The 23407-nt window shown below is 40.9% G+C and overlaps 1 protein-coding gene across 15 annotated transcripts in view; it reads right to left on the reverse strand.

Moving 5' to 3' along the window:
- LOC117557499 (unconventional myosin-VIIa-like) overlaps positions 1-23331 on the reverse strand; it is a 62096-nt gene extending 38765 nt beyond the window's left edge. For 4 of the 15 annotated variants that reach the window (XM_034233371.1, XM_034233368.1, XM_034233369.1 and 1 more), the window contains exons 1-6: positions 23019-23331; positions 21013-21112; positions 13841-13909; positions 3671-3784; positions 1753-1902; positions 422-439 (exon numbers count right to left, since the gene is read on the reverse strand). In XM_034233371.1, coding sequence (XP_034089262.1) covers positions 422-439; positions 1753-1902; positions 3671-3784; positions 13841-13858 — 300 coding nt within the window. In that variant the 5' untranslated portion in view covers positions 13859-13909; positions 21013-21112; positions 23019-23331. The other 11 variants (XM_034233372.1, XM_034233370.1, XM_034233363.1 and 8 more) reach the window with 10 other exon arrangements.
- Positions 23332-23407: the final 76 nt, after the last annotated feature.

The raw sequence follows: 23407 nt of genomic DNA on the forward strand, positions 1-23407 counted from the left end.
TATTCCCGAATCATTCGAGACAGCTGTAGACGTGATTGTTTCTGTATTGTCTTTCTAATTTGACAGATAGGAAAATGTTATGCATTGAAGAATGAATGAAGGAATCCAGAGTCTATGGCGTTAATCACATGACATTGTAACATGTGCATTCAATTTAAACTTTCAAAAGCATTATTGCAATTCATTACTGCGGATATACTCTAACACTAACCCAGATTGATTTCAAGGAAGTCGGAAGAAAAGTTTGTAAATCTTTAGTCATTTTCCAGAAAATAACTGAGATTATAAAGCAGTAAAACTAAGGGGGAAATCTATCACAAAATTGCATATATGAATGAATATTTTCAGAGATCAAAAAGTTAGAAATTTGCAAGAATCAGGTTAGCTTTTCCTTTTTTGTGACACCATCTTTTTTACTCACCTTTCCACCACAATTAGTCTACAAGGAGAGGGAACAGAACAACCAAAGACTATTACAGGACTGAGACTCAAGTACAACGAAGTACATAAATATGTTTTAAGGATATATCCACCGTTAAGTTAAGACCAATATCTGCTCCATCACTGCTCTTACCAAAGTTAAGGGTCTCTAATTGGTTTCTCCTCACATTCAAATCCCTGTTTTGATCCCCTTTATGAGTAAACCTGTAGATCTCAGTCTATCAGGGATATGAGGACATGCTTATTTCTTTATTTATAGTCCCAGTAAACAGTCAACTCAACTGCAGATTATTGGAGCTGCATGTGAACACATTAACGGCCCGTCCACACAGCGGCGTGCGTTGACGCTTGCCGGCGGGCGTGTCTGAAACTCGACCAACAACCAATCACATGAATCTCCCGCCCCTGACACACAAGCAGCGGTTTGATTGGCTAGAGCTTGTACTGGCATGTGATTCGATTGGCTGACGCTTCTGCCGAGGCGTCAAAAGTTGAACATTGCTCAACTTTTGCAGCGAGCCACGCCAGCAACGCTCCACGTCGCTTCCCACGATGCAGTTCGGCTAAAAGTGACGTCACCCCATTCAAAGGGAATGGGCAGAAGCGTTGGAAGCTTCAACGCACGCCGCTGTGTGGACGGGCCGTAACCCGAATAACAACACCTCTGGACTGCGGCCAATACAATCGTTTATGAATTAATTTGACGAGTTCTAACTCTTAGCTTTATTATTCATCTCTGCATTGATACGGACCAAAACAGCTCCTACTGTCACAGCAGAGAGATAATACTCTCCTTTCTTTGGTTCATATTTTAGTTTTTCAGGACAGTAACCTCGGTTTGAGTAATGCATGTATAAAAACATCTCTACCAATTAAGAGATAATGTCTCTAATTGGTTTCTCCTCCCCTTTATAAGTAAACCAGTAGACCTCAGTCCAGCAGGGATGTAAACACTTTAAACTCCTCTGGACCGCAGCCAATACATTTGTTTATGAATGAGAATCAATTAGGGCCAAGACAGCTTCCACTGTCACAGCAGAGAGATACAAGTCTAATTTCTGAAATGAATATAAGAAATATTTGTAGTTTTTCAGGGAATATTCAAAGTCAGTAACCTGGTTTTGGGTAATGCATGTACAAAAACATTTATAACAATTAAGAGATAAGGTCTGTCATTGTTTTCCCCTCACGTTAAACAGATTAACCCGAATAACATCTCCTCTGGACCGCAGCCAATGACCCTCCATGTTCAGAGACAACAGTAGACATGTGTGTACTTTGTGTACTCTGGAGAAACAGAGGATTACTGACGTAGATGACGCGCTCGTTGTAGCGGATCAAAAGGTTTCGGAGGATGCCAGCTTCGTTCAGGTCTCCCAGGCGGATCATGTCCTCCACGCCGTGCACAGAGGTCGGGTGCATGGGTTTGATGTTGGTGTTCTGCGGAGAGATCCAGTGCTCCTGAGAGAGGGGGGGGGGATATAAGGAGGTTAGAGTGGATCATAGTCTGGATGGGTTTTATTTAATACCATTTATTTTAATTATTGTAGTTTTGGCCATCACTTCATTAGTTATAATAATAAAAAATAACATTTTCTTGGGACTTATCTATTTATTTTACCATTTTATTAGTCCTTTTTCTACATTGAAAGACACACTAAAAAGAAACAATGATAACATGTAGGTAAATACAAATAAATACACCTTATAGGAATACAAATAACTATAAATATAAAACATAAATGAATAAATAATAAATATAAGAAACTAATAATAATAATAATTATAATATTTATTCAAAAACTACATTTTACCACTTTTATTTCTTTTTAGACATAATATTGCATTCGCTTAGTGGGTGGATGTTATTATTACTGATGGAGAATAAGATCAATATGATTCCTTTAAGAATAGAGAGAAGAAGTCCCTCCCTTTCCTCCATGGGACCTTATTTCGGAAAAAGTATGTATTGAAGTCAATGGAGAGCGAAAGATTATCTTTCGTTTGAATTGTGCCACGAATTACACATAAGATGTTCGTCAATTTAAAAGATAATTTTGTAAGTTACATTTTTTTAAATGTGTCGTAAAACTGTGAAGTCACACTTTGTTTGTGTGAAACCGCTCAATGAACTGTTATGAACCGAGACACAGGACGCAGGACCCAAAAGCAGGACTTGGAGACAGTTGTCCAAAAATAGAATGTTCTTTAATAACAAAAACTAAATCGTACTTTCAAAAAATAGAAAGTAGTTAAACAGCCAAAACTAAGTTGTACAGCAACACAAAAACTCACTTGGCAAAAGGTCTAAATCTCAAGGTAGGTATCAGGAGTCAAAAGGCCTGGGTGCTCACGACATGAAACATAACAAACTGACAAAGGAACAAAGGAACACCAGGGCTATATATAGGTGAGGGGGATGGGCACAGGTGAAAACAATCAGGGCAGGGCCAAGCAATCTCAGGGGCGGGAAACACACAAAGGCAGGAAATGTGGGATCTGGAATGACAGGAAAGATTACTTTCGAAATAAAAACAGGAAGTGACAAGATCAAAACACAAAACTAGAGTAAAACCATAACTAAACCTAACATCTCCCGTCTCGCACCACACACCAAGTCCACACACACACATCTCACTTCTTTCTTTCAGAACGAGGCGGAAAGTATTAAAAGAGGTGAAAATCACTCCAAGTCTGGGCACGTTGAGAGCTGCATACACACAAGGGGAGTTAGTTGGTTCCGTGAGAGCCAGCATGCGGGACCGGGACTCTGGGATTTGTAGTCTTTCTAGTTGCGTATTTTTCCTAGTCTTTTATTTTAACAGTTTTACGACAAAATGTGACTTTTTTTACATGGAAATTATTTGTTTAAATTGACAAACATCATATGTGTAATTCGTGGCACAATTCAAACGGGATCGAGAGATACGTTTTCTCTCTCCATTGACTTCAATACATTATTTTTCAGAAATAAGGTCCCATGGGTCGGAAGTAGATGGGCGTGACTTTGCCTCTCTATAAGCATGACTAAAAAACATTTGGGAAAAGAGTTTTGGTTTTTAAGGTAAGTAGATAAAACATGTGTCTTCAGTTTGATGGATTTTAGCGAAGCTTGTTCATTTGTTTACATTAAAAGTGTCTCAATGACCACAACTCTGAAACTTCCTTCCTTATAAAACAAAACGTAACACATGAACAGAGAATCTTTATATAAATGCTGCAGTCTTACCTTCCCTTCATCGTCCAGGACCTGGATCTGTCTCGAGTCGCACAGTTTGACCACGGCTCCCACCGGGACGTCAAACTCTCGACCCGTTTTAAGGTCCAGCCACACATAGTCCCCCTGGATTATTAGAGTAAACAAATAAATACAAAATCTCCCAGAATTCACATTAAAAGAAGAAATGCAAGACAACACCTAGGAGGCTTATGAACCAATTACATTACATGTCACTTGTTAGACGCTTTTATCCAAAGCGACTTACATACTCAATACTGTGGGCAATCCCCACAGGAGCACTTTGGGCTGAAGAGTCTCAGGGACACAACGACATGCTGACTGCAGTGGGGTTTGAACCTGTGACCCCCTGATCCGAACACCAACGCTCAACCCACTGCGTCACACACACCTTGGAGACTCTCACATACAAGCAATGGTCTATTGGTGGAAATCTAAATCTGGGACATGGAGCAAGACCTGGAGATCCATAAAACAATAATTAAATAAAGTGTTAACAATAGCAGAGGTGAGTGTGAGTTAGTCGTCATGTGATACCGTTTAATGCTTTTCTTCTGCTATAATCTCACTGTTTAGGGCCTGGGATTATTTCACCATCATATGTTGAATAACTAGGAAATATTAAAGGCCAATTTAAGCTGCCAACTCTGTGAATGGGAGGATTTATTCTAAAAAGAGCTTTAATCTGACCACCTTCAGCTCAGGGAATAAGCCATTTAACCCCTGACTGACCTAAGAGAGGATGTGGTTAAGAAAAGTGTGAATTTAGTTCAGTGCAGTTTAATTCCTTATCTGCCACGAACACAGTGACATCACTACGTAACACTCGTGCTTCTATTGGCTGGCGCTCCAACATATTATACGTGATAAGGGGCAGGACATCTCACATTTCAGACAGAGGGTGAAAAGAGGTGCTGCAGCACAGACAGTATGAGAACAATAAAGAGCTGTTTGAACATTAAAGCATGGAGACATGTAGAGACACTACATACTGATATACACCTGAACATCAGCAGGAGAGGACTCTTTAAAGTAGAGACACTACATACTGATATACACCTGAACATCAGCAGGAGAGGACTCTTTAAAGTAGAGACACTACATACTGATATACACCTGAACATCAGCAGGAGAGGACTCTTTAAAGTAGACACTACATACTGATATACACCTGAACATCAGCAGGAGAGGACTCTTTAAAGTAGAGACACTACTGATATACACCTGAACATCAGCAGGAGAGGACTCTTTAAAGTAGAGACACTACTGATATACACCTGAACATCAGCAGGAGAGGACTCTTTAAAGTAGAGACACTACTGATATACACCTGAACATCAAGCAGGAGAGGACTCTTTAAAGTAGAGACACTACATACTGATATACACCTGAACATCAGCAGGAGAGGACTCTTTAAAGTAGAGACACTACACACTGATATACACCTGAACATCAGCAGGAGAGGACTCTTTAAAGTAGAGACACTACATACTGATATACACCTGAACATCAGCAAGAGAGGACTCTTTAAAATAGAGACACTACATACTGATATACACCTGAACAACAGCAGGAGAGGACTCTTTAAAGTAGAGACACTACATACTGATATACACCTGAACATCAGCAGGAGAGGACTCTTTAAAGTAGAGACACTACATACTGATATACACCTGAACATCAGCAGGAGAGGACTCTTTAAAGTAGAGACACTACATACTGATATGCACCTGAACATCAGCAGGAGAGGACTCTTTAAAGTAGAGACACTACATACTGATATACACCTGAACATCAGCCGGAGAGGACTCTTTAAAGTAGAGACACTACATACTGATATACACCTGAACATCAGCAGGAGAGGACTCTTTAAAGTAGAGACACTACATACTGATATACACCTGAACATCAGCAGGAGAGGACTCTTTAAAGTAGAGACACTACATACTGATATACACCTGAACATCAGCAGGAGAGGACTCTTTAAAATAGAGACACTACATACTGATATACACCTGAACATCAGCAGGAGAGGACTCTTTAAAGTAGAGACACTACATACTGATATACACCTGAACATCAGCAGGAGAGGACTCTTTAAAGTAGAGACATATATACTGATATACACCTGAACATCTGCAGGAGAGGACTCTTTAAAGTAGAGACACTATATACTGATATACACCTGAACATCAGCAGGAGAGGACTCTTTAAAGTAGAGACACTACATACTGATATACACCTGAACATCAGCAGGAGAGGACTCTTTAAAGTAGAGACATATATACTGATATACACCTGAACATCTGCAGGAGAGGACTCTTTAAAGTAGAGACACTATACTAGGAGAGGACTCTTTAAAGCAGAGACACTATACTGATATACACCTGAACATCAGCAGGAGAGGACTCTTTAAAGCAGAGACACTACATACTGATATACACCTAAAACATCAGCAGGAAAGGACTCTTTAAAGCAGAGACACTACATACTGATATACACCTGAACATCAGCAGGAGAGGACTCTTTAAAGTAGAGACACTACATACTGATATACACCTGAACATCAGCAGGAGAGGACTCTTTAAAGTAGAGACACTACATACTGATATACACCTGAACATCTGCAGGAGAGGACTCTTTACAGTAGAGACACTAATACTGATATACACCTGAACATCAACAGGAGAGGACTCTTTAAAGCAGAGACACTACATACTGATATACACCTGAACATCAGCAGGAAGAGGACTCTTTAAAGCAGAGACACTACATACTGATATACACCTGAACATCAGCAGGAGAGGACTCTTTAAAGTAGAGACACTACATACTGATATACACCTGAACATCAGCAGGAGAGGACTCTTTAAAGTAGAGACACTACATACTGATATACACCTGAACACATCAGCAGGAGAGGACTCTTTAAAGTAGAGACACTACATACTGATATACACCTGAACATCAGCAGGAGAGGACTCTTTAAAGTAGAGACACTACATACTGATATACACCTGAACATCAGCAGGAGAGGACTCTTTAAAGTAGAGACACTACATACTGATATACACCTGAACATCAGCAGGAGAGGACTCTTTAAAGTAGAGACACTACATACTGATATGCACCTGAACATCAGCAGGAGAGGACTCTTTAAAGTAGAGACACTACATACTGATATACACCTGAACATCAGCCGGAGAGGACTCTTTAAAGTAGAGACACTACATACTGATATACACCTGAACATCAGCAGGAGAGGACTCTTTAAAGTAGAGACACTACATACTGATATACACCTGAACATCAGCAGGAGAGGACTCTTTAAAGTAGAGACACTACATACTGATATACACCTGAACATCAGCAGGAGAGGACTCTTTAAATAGAGACACTACATACTGATATACACCTGAACATCAGCAGGAGAGGACTCTTTAAAGTAGAGACACTACATACTGATATACACCTGAACATCAGCAGGAGAGGACTCTTTAAAGTAGAGACATATATACTGATATACACCTGAACATCTGCAGGAGAGGACTCTTTAAAGTAGAGACACTACATACTGATATACACCTGAACATCAGCAGGAGAGGACTCTTTAAAGTAGAGACACTACATACTGATATACACCTGAACATCAGCAGGAGAGGACTCTTTAAAGTAGACACTACATACTGATATACACCTGAACATCAGCAGGAGAGGACTCTTTAAAGTAGAGACACTACTGATATACACCTGAACATCAGCAGGAGAGGACTCTTTAAAGTAGAGACACTACTACTGATATACACCTGAACATCAGCAGGAGAGGACTCTTTAAAGTAGAGACACTACGATATACACCTGAACATCAGCAGGAGAGGACTCTTTAAAGTAGAGACCACTACATACTGATATACACCTGAACATCAGCAGGAGAGGACTCTTTAAAGTAGAGACACTACATACTGATATACACCTGAACATCAGCAGGAGAGGACTCTTTAAAGTAGAGACACTACATACTGATATACACCTGAACATCAGCAAGAGAGGACTCTTTAAAATAGAGACACTACATACTGATATACACCTGAACAACAGCAGGAGAGGACTCTTTAAAGTAGAGACACTACATACTGATATACACCTGAAACATCAGCAGGAGAGGACTCTTTAAAGTAGAGACACTACATACTGATATACACCTGAACATCAGGCAGGAGAGGACTCTTTTAAAGTAGAGACACTACATACTGATTGCACCTGAACATCAGCAGGAGAGGACTCTTTAAAGTAGGACACTACATACTGATATACAAAACGGAACTACATACTGATATCACCTGAACAATCAGCAGAAGAGGACTCTTTAAAGTAGAGACACTACATACTGATATACACCTGAACATCAGCAGGAGAGGACTCTTTAAAGTAGAGACACTACATACTGATATACACCTGAACATCAGCAGGAGAGGACTTTAAAATAGAGACACTACATACTGATATACACCTGAACATCAGCAGGAGAGGACTCTTTAAAGTAGAGACACTACATACTGATATACACCTGAACATCAGCAGGAGAGGACTCTTTAAAGTAGAGACATAATACTGATATACACCTGAACATCTGCAGAGAGAGGACTCTTTAAAGTAGAGCACTATATACTGATATACACCTGAACATCAGCAGGAGAGGACTCTTTAAAGTAGAGACACTACATACTGATATACACCTGAACATCAGCAGGAGGAGGACTCTTTAAAGTAGAGACATATATACTGATATACACCTGAACATCTGCAGGAGAGGACTCTTTAAAGTAGAGACAACAACATACTGATATACACCTGAACATCAGCAGGAGAGGACTCTTTAAAGTAGAGACACTACATACTGATATACACCTGAACATCAGCAGGAGAGGACTCTTTAAAGTAGACACTACATACTGATATACACCTGAACATCAGCAGGAGAGGACTCTTTAAAGTAGAGACACTACTGATATACACCTGAACATCAGCAGGAGAGGACTCTTTAAAGTAGAGACACTACTGATATACACCTGAACATCAGCAGGAGAGGACTCTTTAAAGTAGAGACACTACTGATATACACCTGAACATCAGCAGGAGAGGACTCTTTAAAGTAGAGACACTACATACTGATATACACCTGAACATCAGCAGGAGAGGACTCTTTAAAGTAGAGACACTACACACTGATATACACCTGAACATCAGCAGGAGAGGACTCTTTAAAGTAGAGACACTACATACTGATATACACCTGAACATCAGCAAGAGAGGACTCTTTAAAATAGAGACACTACATACTGATATACACCTGAACAACAGCAGGAGAGGACTCTTTAAAGTAGAGACACTACATACTGATATACACCTGAACATCAGCAGGAGAGGACTCTTTAAAGTAGAGACACTACATACTGATATACACCTGAACATCAGCAGGAGAGGACTCTTTAAAGTAGAGACACTACATACTGATATGCACCTGAACATCAGCAGGAGAGGACTCTTTAAAGTAGAGACACTACATACTGATATACACCTGAACATCAGCCGGAGAGGACTCTTTAAAGTAGAGACACTACATACTGATATACACCTGAACATCAGCAGGAGAGGACTCTTTAAAGTAGAGACACTACATACTGATATACACCTGAACATCAGCAGGAGAGGACTCTTTAAAGTAGAGACACTACATACTGATATACACCTGAACATCAGCAGGAGAGGACTCTTTAAAATAGAGACACTACATACTGATATACACCTGAACATCAGCAGGAGAGGACTCTTTAAAGTAGAGACACTACATACTGATATACACCTGAACATCAGCAGGAGAGGACTCTTTAAAGTAGAGACATATATACTGATATACACCTGAACATCTGCAGGAGAGGACTCTTTAAAGTAGAGACACTATATACTGATATACACCTGAACATCAGCAGGAGAGGACTCTTTAAAGTAGAGACACTACATACTGATATACACCTGAACATCAGCAGGAGAGGACTCTTTAAAGTAGAGACATATATACTGATATACACCTGAACATCTGCAGGAGAGGACTCTTTAAAGTAGAGACACTATATACTGATATACACCTGAACATCAGCAGGAGAGGACTCTTTAAAGCAGAGACACTACATACTGATATACACCTGAACATCAGCAGGAAAGGACTCTTTAAAGCAGAGACACTACATACTGATATACACCTGAACATCAGCAGGAGAGGACTCTTTAAAGTAGAGACACTACATACTGATATACACCTGAACATCAGCAGGAGAGGACTCTTTAAAGTAGAGACACTACATACTGATATACACCTGAACATCTGCAGGAGAGGACTCTTTAAAGTAGAGACACTATATACTGATATACACCTGAACATCAGCAGGAGAGGACTCTTTAAAGCAGAGACACTACATACTGATATACACCTGAACATCAGCAGGAAAGGACTCTTTAAAGCAGAGACACTACATACTGATATACACCTGAACATCAGCAGGAGAGGACTCTTTAAAGTAGAGACACTACATACTGATATACACCTGAACATCAGCAGGAGAGGACTCTTTAAAGTAGAGACACTACATACTGATATACACCTGAACATCAGCAGGAGAGGACTCTTTAAAGTAGAGACACTACATACTGATATACACCTGAACATCAGCAGGAGAGGACTCTTTAAAGCAGAGACACTACATACTGATATACACCTGAACATCAGCAGGAGAGGACTCTTTAAAGTAGAGACACTACATACTGATATACACCTGAACATCAGCAGGAGAGGACTCTTTAAAGTAGAGACACTACATACTGATATACACCTGAACATCAGCAGGAGAGGACTCTTTAAAGTAGAGACACTACATACTGATATGCACCTGAACATCAGCAGGAGAGGACTCTTTAAAGTAGAGACACTACATACTGATATACACCTGAACATCAGCCGGAGAGGACTCTTTAAAGTAGAGACACTACATACTGATATACACCTGAACATCAGCAGGAGAGGACTCTTTAAAGTAGAGACACTACATACTGATATACACCTGAACATCAGCAGGAGAGGACTCTTTAAAGTAGAGACACTACATACTGATATACACCTGAACATCAGCAGGAGAGGACTCTTTAAAATAGAGACACTACATACTGATATACACCTGAACATCAGCAGGAGAGGACTCTTTAAAGTAGAGACACTACATACTGATATACACCTGAACATCAGCAGGAGAGGACTCTTTAAAGTAGAGACATATATACTGATATACACCTGAACATCTGCAGGAGAGGACTCTTTAAAGTAGAGACACTATATACTGATATACACCTGAACATCAGCAGGAGAGGACTCTTTAAAGTAGAGACACTACATACTGATATACACCTGAACATCAGCAGGAGAGGACTCTTTAAAGTAGAGACATATATACTGATATACACCTGAACATCTGCAGGAGAGGACTCTTTAAAGTAGAGACACTATATACTGATATACACCTGAACATCAGCAGGAGAGGACTCTTTAAAGCAGAGACACTACATACTGATATACACCTGAACATCAGCAGGAAAGGACTCTTTAAAGCAGAGACACTACATACTGATATACACCTGAACATCAGCAGGAGAGGACTCTTTAAAGTAGAGACACTACATACTGATATACACCTGAACATCAGCAGGAGAGGACTCTTTAAAGTAGAGACACTACATACTGATATACACCTGAACATCTGCAGGAGAGGACTCTTTAAAGTAGAGACACTATATACTGATATACACCTGAACATCAGCAGGAGAGGACTCTTTAAAGCAGAGACACTACATACTGATATACACCTGAACATCAGCAGGAAAGGACTCTTTAAAGCAGAGACACTACATACTGATATACACCTGAACATCAGCAGGAGAGGACTCTTTAAAGTAGAGACACTACATACTGATATACACCTGAACATCAGCAGGAGAGGACTCTTTAAAGTAGAGACACTACATACTGATATACACCTGAACATCAGCAGGAGAGGACTCTTTAAAGTAGAGACACTACATACTGATATACACCTGAACATCAGCAGGAGAGGACTCTTTAAAGCAGAGACACTACATACTGATATACACCTGAACATCAGCAGGAGAGGACTCTTTAAAGTAGAGACACTACATACTGATATACACCTGAACATCAGCAGGAGAGGACTCTTTAAAGTAGAGACACTACATACTGATACACCTGAACATCAGCAGGAGAGGACTCTTTAAAGTAGAGACACTACATACTGATATACACCTGAACATCAGCAAGAGAGGACTCTTTAAAATAGAGACACTACATACTGATATACACCTGAACAACAGCAGGAGAGGACTCTTTAAAGTAGAGACACTACATACTGATATACACCTGAACATCAGCAGGAGAGGACTCTTTAAAGTAGAGACACTACATACTGATATACACCTGAACATCAGCAGGAGAGGACTCTTTAAAGTAGAGACACTACATACTGATATGCACCTGAACATCAGCAGGAGAGGACTCTTTAAAGTAGAGACACTACATACTGATATACACCTGAACATCAGCCGGAGAGGACTCTTTAAAGTAGAGACACTACATACTGATATACACCTGAACATCAGCAGGAGAGGACTCTTTAAAGTAGAGACACTACATACTGATATACACCTGAACATCAGCAGGAGAGGACTCTTTAAAGTAGAGACACTACATACTGATATACACCTGAACATCAGCAGGAGAGGACTCTTTAAAATAGAGACACTACATACTGATATACACCTGAACATCAGCAGGAGAGGACTCTTTAAAGTAGAGACACTACATACTGATATACACCTGAACATCAGCAGGAGAGGACTCTTTAAAGTAGAGACATATATACTGATATACACCTGAACATCTGCAGGAGAGGACTCTTTAAAGTAGAGACACTATATACTGATATACACCTGAACATCAGCAGGAGAGGACTCTTTAAAGTAGAGACACTACATACTGATATACACCTGAACATCAGCAGGAGAGGACTCTTTAAAGTAGAGACATATATACTGATATACACCTGAACATCTGCAGGAGAGGACTCTTTAAAGTAGAGACACTATATACTGATATACACCTGAACATCAGCAGGAGAGGACTCTTTAAAGTAGAGACACTACATACTGATATACACCTGAACATCAGCAGGAAAGGACTCTTTAAAGCAGAGACACTACATACTGATATACACCTGAACATCAGCAGGAGAGGACTCTTTAAAGTAGAGACACTACATACTGATATACACCTGAACATCAGCAGGAGAGGACTCTTTAAAGTAGAGACACTACATACTGATATACACCTGAACATCTGCAGGAGAGGACTCTTTAAAGTAGAGACACTATATACTGATATACACCTGAACATCAGCAGGAGAGGACTCTTTAAAGCAGAGACACTACATACTGATATACACCTGAACATCAGCAGGAGAGGACTCTTTAAAGCAGAGACACTACATACTGATATACACCTGAACATCAGCAGGAGAGGACTCTTTAAAGTAGAGACACTACATACTGATATACACCTGAACATCAGCAGGAGAGGACTCTTTAAAGTAGAGACACTACATACTGATATACACCTGAACATCAGCAGGTGAGGACTCTTCAAAGTAGAGACACTACATACTGATATACACCTGAACATCAGCAGGAGAGGACTCTTTAAAGTAGAGACACTATATACTGATATACACCTGAACATCAGCAGGAGAGGATTCTTTAAAGTAGAGACACTACATACTGATATACACCTGAACATCAGCAGGAGAGGACTCTTTAAAGTAGAGACACTACATACTGATATACACCTGAACATCAGCAGGAGAGGACTCTTTAAAGTAGAGACACTACATACTGATATACACCTGAACATCAGCAGGAGAGGACTCTTTAAAGTAGAGACACTACATACTGATATACACCTGAAAATGAGCATAATGTGTACTCGTTATGTACTGAAATCAGGTACTGATCACTATATACAGTCTGCTTCTACCCAATATGACCAACCTGTTGCAGAATGACCATGTTTCAGCCTCAGGTGGATAGCAGGACATCAGAAGTCACCATGTGAGGGCTCTGCAGAGAAGACAAGTTACAGGTATCAGAAGACTGAAAGAACAAATCTATATAATATAATCTATACGTGTATAACTGGAAGAAAAATGCTTGGTATTGAACTGTTGTTGAAATTCTCACAAACACTGGTACACTGGAACTGTATGAGGCATATGTATCTAAGATACAGTACAATATACCAAACATATCCAGAAAAGTGGACCCACCACCTATAAAAATTCATATTAGAATAACATAAAGCTGCAGGAATGAGCCCTAAAGCCCATAAATGAGATACATATTTAGCATTTCCTGTTCCCTCATCTGGTAGTCAATGTTTTTTTTAACATGTTTGTGGTTTGGAGACTGAAACAAGGTCTGTGGTTAACACAAGCTGAAGAGACTTTGTTCTGACGTCCGGTGGTGACGTGGATTTATGAGAACGTGCTGTAGTTCCTTTATAGCCCAACATTAGCCACCTTTAGCTTAGCGGTGCTGACGTGAAGTCATGTGACCGTGCTGTTGTTCCTTTATAGCCCAACATTAGCCGCCTTTAGCTTAGCGGTGGTGACGTGAAGTCATGTGACCGTGCTGTAGTTCCTTTATAGCCCAACATTAGCCGCCTTTAGCTTAGCAGTGGTGACGTGAAGTCATGTGACCGTGCTGTAGTTCCTTTATAGCCCAACATTAGCCGCCTTTAGCTTAGCGGTGGTGACGTGAAGTCATGTGACCGTGCTGTAGTTCCTTTATAGCCCAACGTTAGCCACCTTTAGCTTAGCGGTGCTGACGTGAAGTCATGTGACCGTGCTGTAGTTCCGTTATAGCCCAACATTAGCCTCCTTTAGCTTAGCGGTGGTGACGTGAAGTCATGTGACCGTGCTGTAGTTCCTTTATAGCCCAACATTAGCCACCTTTAGCTTAGCGGTGCTGACGTGAAGTCATGTGACCGTGCTGTAATTCCTTTATAGCCCAACATTAGCCACCTTTAGCTTAGCGGTGGTGACGTGAAGTCATGTGACCGTGCTGTAGTTCCTTTATAACCCAACATTAGCCGCCTTTAGCTTAGCCCAGGATCTCCAGTAAAGGGGTTATAGCATGCGGGTTAAGTGATCATTATATGATATTCTGTACCCGCAAAAAGCTAAAACAAAGGGCCGGCTGTCACAAAACAGTCATATCTAGAGACCTCAAAAACTACTCTAGCGAGGCCTTTAACCTAGAACTGGAGAGCCTGGACTGGTCAGATGAGCTCAGTGGTACACAAGTTGAAGAAACATGGCTTGGTTTCAAAAACAAATTATCTGCAATACTCAATGATTTGGCCCCCCTAAGAACAACCAGGGTAAAAAATCGCGCTGAGCCGTGGATGCACTCCGGCATACTGACCGCCATGAAAACCAGAGACAAAAAATGCTCTGAGTTTCATAAAAGTCAGTCAATGCTTTCCAAAAGCACGAGCAGTGAACTCCAGGCCCACGTGACTGAACTCAAAATTGAAAGAAACAGACTAAGAAATGACGTAAGCTCCATGATCAAAACTGCCAAAAAGAATTTCATCAATGTCAAAACTGAGGAAAACAAAAATAAACCCCGTGAACTTTGGAAATTACTCAATAACCAGCTTGGCTGCAGTAAAAAACTCAAAACGAGATTTTCTAACTTAAACATAAAGACAGATAACAGGCTCATCACAGACAAACTGGATGTGGCTAAGTACTTGAACATTTTTTTCACAAACATAGCCACAACTCTTGTAAATAAATTACCCTCCCACTCAGGGCTTTTTGGAGTAGATCACATCATGACCTACTACAAAAACCTAGGGGTACGCAAAGATGATTTCAGTCTAGCAAGGGTAACAACAGCAGAGGTACTCATTAAACTGAGCGCCCTCCAACCTAACAAGGCCACTGGCCACGACAATATCCCCTCCAAATTCCTCAGAGACACAGCAACCGCCATCTCACCAGTCATAGCTCACATAATTAACCTCTCCATAAAACAGGGAAAAGTACCCAAAGACTTCAAAATTGCAAGAGTAACCCCCCTGCACAAAAAGGGCAGCAAATTGGACCCAGGCAACTACCGCCCTGTTTCTATACTTACCTCCATCTCGAAAGTCATGGAAAAAATAGTATATGAACAGGTCGAAAAGTACCTCGCGGAAAAGAAACTAATCTATGAATTTCAATCTGGCTTTAGAACATCCCACTCCACTGACACATGCCTTCTTTATTTGAGCGACCACATCAAACAAGAGGTGGACGAGGGCAAGTACTGCGGCATGGTGATGCTGGACCTACAAAAGGCTTTCGACACTGTCAATCACCCCATTCTGATTGACAAGCTAAAAGCAATTGGTTTTGATAAACTATCGGTGAGCTGGATGCAATGCTACCTGGAGGGGAGAGAACAGATGGTGGAGGTAAACGGTACTCTGTCCCCCCCCCTCCCAGTGAGCTGTGGTGTTCCACAAGGAAGCATATTAGGTCCATTACTGTTCCTAATTTATGTAAATGACATGTCAATCAATCAATCAATCAATCAATGTTTATTTATATAGCCCAATATCACAAATGTTACATTTGTCTCAGTGGACTTTACAGTTTGTACAAAATATCAGTATGACAATACGACACCCTCTGTCCTTAGACCCTCACATCGTACAAGGAAAAACTTCCGGAGAAAACCCACAGTTTAAAGGGAACATGGGAGAAACCTCAGGGAGAGCAACAGAGGAGGGATCCCTCTCCCAGGACGGACAGACGTGCAATAGATGCCGTGTGTAAATTGAAAAGATAATACATTTGCAACATAGGTAGTCCAAATGTTTGGAAATGCATGTGTGTTTAATAGGAAGATGAATCCACGAGGATATCCATCCAGGACCTATGATCCAGGACCACAGCCACGACTCAAGATCCAGGGCTCGCGATCCAGGACAGAGGAGCGCAGGATCATCCATGACTCCGGATCCCGGCGTATATAGACACCAAAAAGAAAGACATTTGGGGAAGCTGGGTTAATCGGAACATGAGAGTACACAGGTATAGACAGAGAGAAGGAAGAAGTAAGATGTCCCCCGACAAACTAAGCCTATATCAGCAAAACTAGGGGCTGGATCTAATCAGCCCTAACTATAAGCTTTATCAAAAAGGAAGGTCTTAAGCGCACTCTTAAAAACGGATAGGGTGTCTGCCGCCCGAACACAAACTGGAAGCTGATTCCACAAATGTGGAGCTTGATAAGAAAAGGCTCTGGCTCCCATTGTACTTTTAGAGACTCTAGGAACAACCAACAACCCTGCATTCTTGGAACGCAATGCCCTAGTAGGACAGTAGGGTATAATGAGTTCTTTAAGGTAAGATGGCGCCTGCCCATTAAGGGCTTTGTAGGCGAGAAGAAGAATTTTAAATTCTATCCTGTGTTCTATAGGGAGCCAGTGTAAGGCAGCCAGAACAGGAGTAATGTGGTCCCTTTTCCTAACTCTGGTTAGTACACGAGCCGCAGCATGTCATCAGCATGTGACTGCAACTTGTTCCTGTTCGCGGACGACTCAGCCCTGCTGGTCTCTGACAGGAGCAGATTGCAGGTCGAAAAAACCCTCAGCTCCGAGCTCGGCAGAATCTGCACCTGGCTCGCCGATAATAAATTATCATTACACCTGGGTAAAACAGAGTCCATTCTCTTCCGTTCGAAACATAATCTCAGCAAATCCGACGACTTCTCAGTTGCAGTGGGCGACATTATTGTCACAAGTAAGAAGGAAATTACATACCTAGGATCTATTCTTGAGGCAAACCTCTCCTGTGACAAAATGGCATCCAATGTAATAAAAAAAGTCAATCAAAGAACTAGATTCCTATACCGGATCTCCTCTCTGGTAAACAAAAACACCCTGAAGACTCTGGCAGGAGCACTCATTCAAGGGTACTATGACTATGCTTGCACGTCATGGTACCATAGCACCTCCAAGGCGCTAAAAATAAAACTTCAAACATCGCAAAATAAACTGGTCAGACTACTGCTTGACCTTTCATCTAGAACCCACCTCACCTCTGCCCACTTTGACAACCTAGGATGGCTTAGAGTAGACGACAGAGTACAGCTACTTGCAATGGGCCTGGTCTACAAGATCCACTACACCTCTATGGTACCCATGTACATGTCAAAATTCTTCCCAAAGGTCAAGGAATACCATGATCATAACACCAGAGGGAGCTCCACAAATCATGTGAAACCCAGATTTGGCACAAAAAAGGGGGAATACACGTTTCGCAATTATGCCACATCAAGGTGGAACGCTCTTCCCACAACTGTAAAGGAAAGTAAAACTATACTTACCTTCAAAACCTCTCTTAAAGAGCACCTTCGGGGGAGAGCATTGCAAAACTGGCCCCGGTAATGGTACAAATCTCAACCTGTCGTTCAATGGACAGCTTCCCCCCCCCCCATCTATGTATATACTCGCATTTTAGACTCTGTTACTAACTGTATATCTGTAGACTTGGTATGTCTTAAATGTCCGGTTAGGATGTATTAGAACGAAATCTAAAATGAAAATTGTAAATAAGCAATCTGTATGTAAAAAACCACCTGTATGTAAATTGTAAATAAGCCATCTGTATGTCAAATATGTCTTATATGACATGATGAATTGGAAATGGGGGACCCTGATGTAAACAAGACGAAAGTCTTTCTCTGGTCTGCATCCCCTTAACAATTGTATGTTTTGAGCTGTACTGTACTGTACCCAATATACAAGCTGTTAATACACTTTTCAATCAATCAATCAAGCGGTGGTGACGTGAAGTCATGTGACCGTGCTGTAGTTCCTTTATAGCCCAACATTAGCCTCCTTTAGCTTAGCGGTGGTGACGTGAAGTCATGTGACCGTGCTGTAGTTCCTTTATAGCCCAACATTAGCCTCCTTTAGCTTAGCGGTGGTGATGTGAAGTCATGTGACTGTGCTGTAGTTCCTTTATAGCCCAACATTAGCCTCCTTTAGCTTAGCGGTGGTGACGTGAAGTCATGTGACCGTGCTGTAGTTCCTTTATAGCCCAGCATTAGCCTCCTTTAGCTTAGCGGTGGTGATGTGAAGTCATGTGACCGTGCTGTAGTTCCTTTATAGCCGTTATAACGTTAGCCATTTAATTTAAAAATCATAAAGCAGTGTTAATATGTGGAGATTATCCTGATGAACAACACGTGTAAGTATTATAATGTTTGCCCCAGATTTTATATTCTGCTAAAAACTAAATTCCAATGGACAAATCCCATTCGCTTTCTGTCAAGGGAACCAAAGCAAAGCTAATTTCCGGTTCGTCCTTCAGAATGACGTCATAAGAAGACGCAGCGGGGTCGGAGATAATCAGCATGTGGTTCAGCTGGAGTACAGTGAGGGAGGGGGGGGGGGGTTAAAGGCTTACTCAGATTCCTCAGGATAATCCCTTCACCTTAAGTGCGAGCCATAGTTATAACAGTTATGACTGCTGAGTCATTTTCTCCCTGCTGCTTTGTTACTCTCGCTAACAGTGACGAGGGTGCAGAGCTGCATGGAGTTTACTGTGTAAAGCAAAGTGAAGGAAAGCATTTTAGATGTTAATACGGTCACATTTTGCTGCTTTAAACTAATATATGAAAGTAAAAGTAACATTTAATAGCAAAAAGAAGAAGCATTACTGTTTAATAACTTTGTTACAGACAGTCCATTTGTATTAGCAACATGAAGAACCGGTATGATTTTGAGCTGTAATGAAATCAAATTGAATGAAATATTAAAACAATTCTAAATAAATTGACTGAAGGAAACTGAGATGACCTTTTCCCTTGCTTATTTCTTACAGGAATTAGTTGGCAACATAGCTTTAGTGACTTCAAAAAAAGAGAGTATGAATGATGAAGATAACAAATGACAGAGGCGGCAAACAGGGAGGGGGATAAGTGTATATGACCCATTAGTGGGGCAGTAAGTAAGTAGATTAACATGTAAGTGTATGTGCCACACTGACAAATCAAAAGGACATATTTCAGATGTAAAGAGCAGATCCTTGTGTTAATCTGGAGCAGGTGTGAGGAGCCTGAGGAGGTTACAGTTCATCCACACAGCAGACACAAAGGGCTGATCTGAGGCCAGGACTTAATCTGAGTTCTTTTATCCAGAACCACAGGGTGCCAATCTGTCTCCTGACCCAAACTCAGTCGTATCGACCAGCTTACACTGAATATAAAACCCTCTACAAACTCAATTGTTCGGCATGCAGTTTAGGATTTGCTATCAATTTGCACTCGACGTAAATCGGAAAAATAATATATAGATTCTTATCTTTTAAGATTGTGAATAGACTTTTTTTTTTACAAAAGAAGCGACATATTGCTTCTGATGGAGGTAATCCTACACCTGTCAGTTTGGTCCAGCATTGGTGTATGATTGGTTGAAAAAAACAATTCCAGTTTTACATTTTACTTACAATTTTCTGAGAAAAAAAGGACAGAAAAGCATTTTTATTTCAAAAAATATTGGCATTCTTGAAGTCCCTGCTAAAAACCTTTGAATTAAAAGTGCTTATGTGTGCACGTATTTCATGAATAAATGTTAACTTTTGCATCATGTCTCATTGCTTTTAAACTGTTGTGTAACGTTGCTGAATTGCCTTGTTGCTACAGAAAAGAAATTGCCTTTACAGCAGCAACGTTAAAGCAATAAACACATTAGCGCATTCAATAAATATTATCCAATAATGTTATATATTTGATTCTGTAATGTGCTATTCTGCATACTAAATATGTTTACTTAGGGATATTGTGATGCTAATGCACATTTTAATGCAGGAATTGTACTTGTAACAGAGTATTTATACACAAGTTTTACCTAAATTAAATATCTGAGTATTTTTTCCAACACAGCTCACATTTTGCAGCAGTTCATTAAACCTCATGAGACCTCAGGACCTCCTCCTCAGAGATTTGTATGTAACGGCCAACAGCAATCTCGCTAATCAGCTGCTAATCTGTGTGTGTGGCCTATAATGCTAACAAGCATGTGTACTGTGTGTGTGTGTGTGTGTGTGTGTGTGTGTGTGTGTGTGTGTGTGTGTGTGTGTGTGTGTGTGTGTGAGACTCACATGGCAGAGATTCAGAGGCACACAAAGGTGTGAAGTTTTCATCTCTGACCGAGGAAATGTAATGTTTCCATGTCTTACGTGAGCGCTGGTGGATCAGTCTCTGCAGAAAATAACACACACACACACACACACACACACACACACACACACACACACACACACACACACACACACACACACACACCACACACACACACACACACACACACACACACACACACACACACACACACACACACACACACACACACGCGTCTCTTTACTTTATAATATAAATACACTGGTAATGCAGAGGGGAAACATTTAAAGGTTCAAATGGATCTATTCTGAGATACATTATTCTTATTATGAATGCAGACATGCTGGATTCGTCTATTTAGAAATGTTTTGGTTTCAAGATTTCTGTAAGTTTGTCCCGTATTCACAATTTTTAGACGTGTGTTCTGTGTCAAGGCAACTGTTCTTCCCTTATTCCTCCTGTAGTTTTATAGCTATATGGATAACTTGCTATTAATCGTATTGTAACCATTTTATCTGTCTATTCCTGCAACACAATCTTTATAGAAATTATAGAAATAAAGTGGCTTACAACTCAAAAGGGACCTATTTGTTTTAAGGTCCCTAACTTCTCTCAGATATGTGAGTTATCTAAATCAATTGAATAATAAGAGCTTATTTGAAAAGTGTGTCATGCTAGAGTGTTAGATAGCAAAGAGGCTGAACGCAGAGTTCACTGCGGGCCACACATAGAATCTATTCGCCCTGTTCCTGGAACAAAACTCCTCAGGTTTTGTTCAAGTAAAAGGTTAAGTATGTCAGACGTTCATCTACTAGCGAGTGCAGACATGTCTTTTAAAATGAATGCTAACAATGACCTGCATTAGTCAAGTATTACGTACTGCAGCTCAGGAGAGAAAGCAGTATGACTGAAGCGCTGCTTTGTTTGTTTCTGATTCACATGTTTCTGAGCTGCAGCACAGTGAGGCTGAACCAGGAAGTGTGTCACAATGCAAGCTTCATTATATCAGCATTTCATATCACTGATTTAACTGTGCAACTTTAAGACGTTTTAAGCGCACATATTGATGTAACAGACAACCTCAGCTTCTACGGTGTGTCTTTAAAGTCTATTGTTGATCTTAATAACAGCAGTTTCACAGCCTCATATCAAACCTTTCCTTTGTGGAATCCCTTTTTCTGGAGTTTTTAGATTGTGTCTCATGTCTGAGAAGATGTCAGATAAAGCTACGCTAATAGCTAGTGATTGGACCGAGCAAAATATCAGTTTTCAACTTTTCAAATTAGACTCGAGGATTTGCTTCTTTTAATTCTCATAAGTAATGTAACTTTAATTTGAAGAAAACAAGACATTTGAAGATGTCACCTTGGGCTCCGGAAGGTTTGGATCTATTTCATTGAGTTGAAGCTCTACTTGAGTTGTTTTGGTGAGGCTCGAGTCTAGAGTCTAGAGCCTCACCAAAACAACTCAAGTCGAGCTTCAACTCAAGTGAGCAATATTCACATGGAGATAAACTCTAGACTCTAGAGTTTATCTCCATGTGAATATTGCTCACTTGTGTGTGTCTACTGTTGGTTTAATGCAACACTTGTATTCATCTCCTTCTTTTCTGTCATATCTATCTGCTTCTTGCATCTAATTGAATCTGTCGTCAAAGAGACGCTTTGAACTATAGTCTCATCCAACACGAAGTCATCTCTACTGGATCTGATTGGGAAGTACAGAAACCTTTCAAACGTAACACATCAAACACACACACACACACACACACACACACACACACACACACACACACACACACACACACACACACACACACACACACACACACACTGCAGCCGACTGTACTTCCTCTCAGGGAGAATAATGGCTGCTTTAGAGCTGGCAGAGGCCGGAGGGCAGTAAGAGGCTTTGTCTAAAGCTCCAGCAGAGCAGAGGCCTGGCTGCAGGATTTAAGCCTCTCTCCACGTTCACCTGCATCTCTTACCTCTCAATAAAACCTCCTGACGTCCTCTCGTCTTTCTCCTCTTCCCTTTTAGTGCTGTTGTTTCTGCAGAAGACGTGAAGAGGCCCAGAGTTCACAGGATGGAGAATCAAGATGCTGAAGAAGCTGGAGGAGGGAGTTTTGTTGTCTAGTCCCCTTCTTTGTTTGAAACTGGTTCCTTTTGTTGTCCCTCTCTGGCGGTCCCGGCCTCCTGTAGTGTACGAGGTTCAGCGTTTCTGCAGTTTGATGTCTGGGTCAGAGCTCCAGACTCTCTCTCTCTGCGTCTCCTTCAGGCCGCTGATCCTGATTAGCTGGAGGTGGAGCCTGTTGGTGCAGCGGGAGGTGACCAGGGGCACGAGTCAAGGTGCTGCTCTGTGACCAGGGGCACGAGT

Source organism: Gymnodraco acuticeps, unplaced genomic scaffold, assembly GCF_902827175.1.
Source record: "Gymnodraco acuticeps unplaced genomic scaffold, fGymAcu1.1, whole genome shotgun sequence".
In the NCBI taxonomy this organism is placed as follows: Eukaryota; Metazoa; Chordata; class Actinopteri; order Perciformes; family Bathydraconidae; genus Gymnodraco; species Gymnodraco acuticeps.